The sequence below is a fragment of the Octopus bimaculoides genome, chromosome 16 (assembly GCF_001194135.2).
Source record: "Octopus bimaculoides isolate UCB-OBI-ISO-001 chromosome 16, ASM119413v2, whole genome shotgun sequence".
Classification (NCBI taxonomy): Eukaryota; Metazoa; Mollusca; class Cephalopoda; order Octopoda; family Octopodidae; genus Octopus; species Octopus bimaculoides.
The window spans coordinates 17,907,304-17,915,659 of NC_068996.1; the positions used below are offsets into that span (position 1 = coordinate 17,907,304).

Consider the following 8,356-nt stretch of genomic DNA (forward strand, 5'->3'; position numbering starts at 1 on the left):
CAAAGGTCTTGGTCAGTAGTCATCGCCTCGGTGAGGCCCAATGTTCGAAGGTCTTGCCTCACCACCTCAGCCCAGGTCTTCCTGGGCCTACCTCTTCCACGGGTCCCCTCAACTGTTAGGGTGTGGCACTTTTTCACGCAGCTATCCTCATTCATTCTCACCACATGTCCAAACCAGCGCAATCGTCTCTCTTGCACACCACAACTGATGCTTCTTATGTTCAGCTTTTCTCTCAAGATACTTACACTCTGATAGGTATGCACATTGACATTACACATCCAGCGGAGCATACTGGCTTCATTCCTTGCGAGCTTACGCATGTCCTCAGCAGTCACAGCCCATGTTTCACTGTCATATATATATATATATCTATCAGGGGTTTGGACAAAATAATGGAAACACCTAGCATCATAGCATCATAATTTTGAAATATCTATAAAACCGTCAAAAGCTTGTTTATTTTCATGCTTTTTTATTTATTACTAGTGTTGCTTAATATGTTTTGCTAAAATTGCTGTTCCTTTTCAGATACCATCAGAAAAAGTAATTAAAATTCATTAAAATGACAGATATATCAGACGTTCAAAGAGGTCAAATTGTTGGTGCTCGTATGGCAGGTGCTAGCATTATGAAAACAGCTGAAATGTTTGGTGTATCAAGAAGTACTGTCTCGCATGTAATGACAGCCTTTGAGAAAGAAGGAAGAAACCTCCTCATTGAAACAAAACTCCGGAAGGAAACCAAAACTTTCAGATAGGGACCATCGGACTTTTACTCAAATTGTTAGAAAGGATCACAAAAGTACAGCTCCCAAAATTACTGCAGAGCTTAATGACCACCTCAAGAACCCAGTTTCCACAAGAGCTGTTCACTGGCAGCTGCACAAAACCGGATTTCATAGGAGGGCTGCAATCAGAAAACCACCACTTTCAAAAACAAACATTGCAAAGTGTTTAGAGAGGAGTAAAAGCCTACAGAATTGGTCCCTAGAGCAGTGGAAGAATGTTATTTTCCCACATGAGTCATCCTTTACCTTATTTTCGACCACCAGTCAAGTATACATGTGGAGACAGCCAAAAGAAGCATTTGACCCAGACTGCCTTTTTCCAACTATTAAACATTGAGGAGGATCGGTAATGATCTGGGAATACTATATCTTCGAAATCTGCCAGCTCAATGGTTTCCTTTCATGGCGGAATTAATAGTCAAGACTAATTAAGCATTTTATCTGATCAAATTCATCCTATGGTGGCTTCTGGAGGGAAACGCAATCTTTCAGGATGATAATACACAAATTCACACAGCTAAAGTTGTTACTGAATGGCACAAGGAACATTCTAGTGAAGTTGAACATCTTATCTGGCCACCTCAGTGCCCAGATCCCAATATTATTGAACATTTATGGTGCATTTTAGAAAAACAAGGAGTCAATATCCTCCACCATCATTACTATAAGAACTGGAGACTGTTTTAGCTGAAGAATGGACAAATATTCCTTTGGAAACAATTCAAACTTTGTACGAGTCCATACCTCATAGAATTCAAGCTGTAATTACTGCCAAAGGCGGTCGTACCCCATATTAAAATAAATGTTTGAAACTTTAAGGTGTTTCCATTATTTTGTCCGACTCCTGTATATATATTACATCATATGTAAACAAACATAAGTTTGTTTTTGAAGTACTGAAGTGTATAGCAGTACAAGTAGAAAGATATATTTTTTCAACACGTAAATACTGATAGAACAGCATACATAGGATAAAATCCTTACAGAGCAGAAAAATCTGTCAGCAACCAGCCATGAGGCTCGAACTCACATCAAACTATTCCAAGTTGAGTTTATAAATTCTTTCCAATTTGCTATTTTTTTACTATAGTCTCACTGTATAAAGATCAATTCTTTTGCCTTGGCAAAGTTGCAAGTTGTCTTTCCACCTGTGTCAGCCACTCTGCACTTTCTTCATGTCTTGCCGGCCTGTTCCACAGTTCTCCCACAAATATTTTACTTTCTTCTACATCAGGAACTAGTTCCTGATGTTGCTCGTCTCTATTTCTTCAAAAGGATGCCTTCTATTTGATTGGAACAGTCTATTCTGTTCAAAACTTTTGCATCTACCATCATATCTTTTCAATTTAGGCTTTAATGCTGTCACCCTTTGTAACAATTCCTCATGTACTGTTTGCTTTCTCCTTTCTTCTAATTTGCACTGTCCATTCAATTTTCTAATTACTACCTCATGCTTAAGCTCTCCTTTCATTATCCTATTCTTCTTCTTCGTCCTTCCTAAATGATCTCTATACTAATTACTTACTCATCCCCCAACCACACTTTTACTTACTTTTTGTTTCCTCCTGCTATAAGCAAAAAAATAAGAATGTCTGGAAGACACACAATGTGAAGGCACACCTTTGATGCAAGTCTGGTAAAGTACTACTCTGTCTACAACTGCAAACATTATGTAAATTTCACTTTGAATTTTTGTGTAAACTGTCACTGCAAGCAGAGTTGTTACAGACACAATTGAAACAAATCATTAGGGGGATTTCCTTGTCTTATTTGGATTATATACACACACACACACACACACACATACAATTGGTTTCTTTCAGTTTCCATTTACCAAATCAACTTACAAAGTTTGGTCGGGTGGCCTGGAACTATAGTAGAAGACACATGCCCAAGATACCATGCAATGGTACTGAATTTGGAATGGTACTTCCCAACCATGAAATTGGGAAGCAAACTTCTTACAACACAGCCACACTTAACCAGAACTTTGTATCATAGGGCAGTTTCAAAAGGGTGAAACCAGACAAAGGATTCAGTCTAACACCCAAGAATAGGAAAAGGCTTCTTCACAGTTTCCATCTACCAAATTTCACTCACAAGGCTTTAATCAACATAAAGAATTAGCACACACTGGAATTGAACATAAAACACATAAATCATCATCATCATCATCGTTTAACGTCCGCTTTCCATGCTAGCATGGGTTGGATGACTTGACTGAGGACTGGTGAAACCGGATGGCAACACCAGGATCCAATCTAAATTTGGCAGAGTTTCTACAGCTGGATGCCCTTCCTGATGCCAACCACTCAGAGAGTGTAGTAGGTGCTTTTACGTGTCACCTGCACAAAGGCCAGTCAGGCGATACTGGCAACGGCCACGCTCGAAATGGTGTCTTTTATGTGCCACCCGCACAAGCCAGTCCAGGGGCACTGGCAACGATCTCCAGAAAAAAACTTTGAAACCACACTACTGTACTTGTACCCACCTGGTTATTCTATCTGCTATAAAAAGACAAGTGAAATGTTTCTCAAATCACATCCTACTGTCTTCAAAAGGTACAGACATAACAGATAACAGAGTACACTATCTTATTCTCGGCTTTAAAACCAGCTCTACAATTTTCTTGTCCATACATGAGGTCTGTGAAAACATTGGAAGTGTGAAATAATCTCCAGAACTAAGCATAACTCATGTGTCTTGTATACCTGACATACAGTTGGCAAATATCGTCAATGGATGTTGTGATAGTGATTTAATACATTCATAGTTACTTCCCTTGTTGATTGCTTCTGTCAAACTTCACATTTCTAGAAGTGTTCTTATATTTTTAAGTACTTGCATGTACTTATTTCATTGGAAGTACTTGCACATACTTTTTCTTTTCTACTCTAGGCACAAGGCCCGGGATTTTGGGGGAGGGGGGGCCAGTCGATTAGATCGAACCAGTATGCAACTGGTACTTAACTTATCGACCCCGAAAGGATAAAAGGCAAAGTCAACCTCGGCAGAATTTGAACTCAGAATGTAAAGACAGACGAAATACCGCTTAGCATTTCGCCTGGCGTGCTAACATTTCTGCCAGCTCACCACCTTACTTGCATGTACTTTTTGAGTATTTGCATAATATCTATTTTTTACACTCAAAGCAATTTGGTATTATGTGTATTAAGAGAAATCATACTGTCACAGTCAGGTCAGGGATTTTCTCGCAGGAGACCTGCTACAGGTACCATGTACTAAAATCAGAATAAAGTAACACTATGGCTTCGTCTAAAGGGAGAACTCACGCATATTCAGGAAGACTTTCAGTAGTGTTATGAATGCATTGAAAAGCATTCAGTGTCATCAATGCACTGAAAAACATTGATGTGTGACAATTGTCATTGTGATGACAATTATCACACATCCAATTTTACTTCATAATCATTGTTATAACATCAACTTTTTCATACTTACAGGAGTCGAAAAGAGTTTATTGAAATATATTTTCTACAGCCAAATACCCTTCCTATCACCAACCCTCACCTGTTTCCAAGTAAGGTAATATTTCCCCATAGCTAGACATGTCTTCATGGAAAAGGAATTACATTGTTTGTATGACAGGGACATTTATTTACAACTATCACACAATGCCAAGACACAAACACACACATCCACATGCATGTGCATACACACACAATGGTTTTCCTTCAGTTTCAATCAATTAAATGCACTCACAAGGTTTAGTAAGCCCAAGGCTATAGTAGAAGACACTTTCCCAAGGTACAATGCAGTGGGCAAAATCCAAAACCATGTGGTGGGGAAGTAAATTTCCTACCACACAACCATTCACAATTTTTAAGTATGTCAAAATTATATCAAACTATTAAATAAAGAGAAGCTTTCTGAAACAATGTTTCTCTAATAATCATCCTAATCTAGCTGACAAAGGACAATCATTTCAAGTAGAAACATGACATAACCAGAATGGGCAGATGTGTCCACTGCAAAACAGTCCAGCCTATGCCATAATGGAAACCATACGAGAAATGAAGAGTTGTGGAACAAAAAAAAAAAACTGAAAGTGAATTGTTACAAATATTTTTGAGAATGTAAGTAAGAGGTTTACAATGCTGGAAGCATATAACAACAATGGTATGAGTCAGACCAGAACAATTTTGTTTTGCTACATAGCTGCAACCATGACTGTGTGGTTATGAAGCTTACTTTCCAACCATGTGATCTCAGGTTCAATACCACTGCATGACAACTTGGGCAAGTCTCTTCTGCTATAGCTTCGTACCTATCAAAACCTTGTGAATGAATTTGGTAGAAGGAAACTGTAAGGAACCCATTATATGTGTGTGTGTGTGTGTGTGTCCTTATCTTGATATCAATTGAGGGTTGTAAGTGAGTCAGTTTTCTATGTAATATTGTTATTTCAAATCTTCCATGAAATATTATCATGGAAACAAGTGAGGATTGGTAGCAGGAAGAGTGTCCAGTTGTAGAAAATCTGCTTCAACAAATTCTGTTTGAACCATGTGAGCATGAAAAAGCAGAGATTAAAACAATAAGGATATGATGATGAATTATATCCAGATTTCACTCATTTTAGTAAGATTATCAACTTAACTGAAATCCCTTTAGAATTCCAGATCAGTTCCAAACAAGATATAAGACGTATTTATAGAATATATAAATGACTCCATAGCAAAAGATATTTTTTGCAACTTCTTCTCCAACAAAATTCTGGTGTTCAATTGTGAAGTCTTATCTAGCTATGTCTAGAAATTGTGGAGAGCCTTTTGCTGTTACCATCAACTACCATTGTAAACAAGTCTCTCTGAGACTGTACCGAGAACTGAGTTACTTGTTGGAATGAATCAAGCTCATTCATTTCATTAAAATGTAACATTAAATTAAATTTAATTACTAACAAATAACATGTCTATTGCTCATTGTACGATATCCATACATTTTGCAGTACATTTCTCATGGAAGGGTATGTTAAAATTATCAGGCAGGACAATACACCTGATCTAACATTGTACTTCAGTTTGTAAACAAAATTTTATTTCTAACAAACTGAGCATATATAGACTGTCTCTTTGGTTAGTGACAACAGAAGATGGTGTTTGTTAACAAAGATCAAACTTCCTCTAAACATGTAAATTAACTTTGAGAGATAATTCTAAATTTTCTGAAATTATCTCCTCTTCTCTTTGAAACTTGCTAACAATTACTACTAGGTTTTTGTTTCCTTTCTCTAAAAGGTTTAGATGAAAAAATCATGCTACTGAGAGGATAAATTTAATAAAATATCTAATTGGCATGAGAGAAGGGTCTTTAACATATTGGTGATACACAAGTAATGAATCCTTTCAGTAAACATCTTGTAAATGATATTCCATCACAGCTGTCGTATTTTTTCTGTATGTCAGGTATGGCTCTGTGGTTAAACTTGCTTCCCAACCATGCAATTTTGGGTTCAGTCTCATGGTGCAGTACTAAGTGTCTTCTACTAATTCTGCAGTGTGAAAACTGCAGGATTAATAGAATAAATTTGAAGAATGTAGTATTCCTAGAAATAAGGGATTTAAGACTGGAGGCCCATGGGAACTACTATATGTTGACGGTCTTCCCATCTTAACAGAATCTACAACAGAACTGGAAAAAAAATTCCAAGTGTGGAAACAAAACCTGGGATCAAAGGGGCTTAAAGTTAACTTAGCAAAGACTAAGGTCCTAGTAAGCAAGAAATCAGATAGGTACCTATCCTCTTCAAGTAAATGGCCCTGCTTGATATGTAGGAAGTGTAGGCAGGAATTCTATTCAATGTGCAAACTATAGACAAGACAAATAAGAGTTGCAGTGGAATAGAAAGAAGGTTAAGAAGAGAAAATAGTATTTGTATGTGGAAGATGTACAAGAGCCATGAAGACTAAAGATACAGGGAAACTGATTTCCACAAATATCCTAGAGGCTCTCTAGAAGTAGATAATTTTTGCTGTTAAGAGGACATAATAAGCAGTGGAAGAGGACGTACCAAAGGTATAATTGCTAGAATAAGAATAGGAGGGGCCACAACCAAACAAAATCAATCGAATGACGAATCACAGGCCTATCACTAGAATTCGTGGCTATCTTTCGATATGATGTGAGGAAATGCCAAGTGAAAAGCACGTGGGTTTTGTTTATGACGTGTATGCTAAAGTATATTTATATACTTTATTCCTAAATGAGAATGAACTATAATTATAATAAATCGCATATTTCTGTGTACCAGACCTGTGGCTGTTATTTTTAGGTGAGGGATTCATTTGCCTTCATTGCCCGTTTGTTGTTTCAGTAGAAATCTACGGAAGTACAATCGCACAAAATGCAACAAATATGGACGACTTGTTCCGAAACACCCCCGAATGGGGAACGGTCCTCAAAAATAACCCCCAATTGTTTTCCCCAAAAATTCTTCTGCTCTCGGAATCTACATATTCTGAGGTATATTTGTAGAGAATTTCATTAAAAAATGTCCATTTTATTGAAAGTTAAGACGAATTGAAGTGGACGCCGGTGAATTTTCCGAAATTCCCCACCCGCGTCCTCCTAAAACACTTTTCCCTAAAAGTTTTGTATATTCGGAATCTACATGATATAACATACATTCGTCGAAAGTTCCATCAAAATATAACCATTTTTCTGAAAGTTAAGATCATCCAAAGTCGGCGGGAGGGGGACAGAAATCTGTAGTTATGCCGGATATCGGTCCCTAGCAACACAATATGCAAAACCGATGCTAGAAAGAGCAGCCAAAATCTCATGACACATTTGATGACATGATTCTAGGAGGAGTATATGAGGAAAACGGAGTGGGCACGGCTGGAATGTCTTTGATCAAAAGACTACTCTACCAGGGTTGACTTGGAAGAGTCACAAAACAAGAACAAAATATCTGAATAACAATGAATAATAGTTTCTCTATTAGACACGTGTTACCGTTAATAATTAAATGGGACATTAAAAAAATAGGAGGGATTCGATATTTAAAGCTGTTAATAATATTTTTTTTTCTTTTTCTACTCACCTCAGTGGTACTGGCTGTATTAGTGTTTAAATCAGCTTTTTTCTTAGATTTCTTCTTAGATGGAACGTTGACAGAAGTCATGCTTGCCAACCAAAACAAAATGTTCACGGTACGAACACCGCATGAACATAAGGTCCGCATCAACAATAACAGCCGCACCAAATAATGATATAATAAACAAAATTCAATATTCAATATTTATTTTTTATTAATCATTATATAGCTGATTTTTAATTATTGAAGATTAATTCAAATTAATTAATAGTTTTGTTAGTGTCAGCATTTCCACTGAGTTTTAAATCGAAGTTATTTGTGAGAATATAGATTTGGGATTTTGTGTATATTTCGTTTTGCAGAAATGTTAAAAAAAAAAGGAAGGAAGAAAGCTCCAAAATAAAATTATTGCAGAATCCAAAGTCGAAACAAATATATAATAGTATTAATAAAAAAAAAAACAGGAACATATCTAGGGTGATATACACTCCGTCGCTCTGTTTAAA

At 36.8% G+C, this 8,356-nt stretch overlaps 1 protein-coding gene across 1 annotated transcript in view; it reads right to left on the reverse strand.

Moving 5' to 3' along the window:
- Positions 1–8,001, reverse strand: part of LOC106874314 (nucleolar complex protein 4 homolog) — a 66,903-nt gene extending 58,902 nt beyond the window's left edge. Inside the window, exon 1 of the mRNA XM_014922001.2 lies at positions 7,857–8,001. Within this exon, the coding sequence (XP_014777487.2) occupies positions 7,857–7,997 (141 nt within the window). The 5' untranslated portion in view covers positions 7,998–8,001. The remainder of the gene's footprint in view (positions 1–7,856) is intronic.
- Between the last annotated feature and the right edge of the window lie 355 nt (positions 8,002–8,356).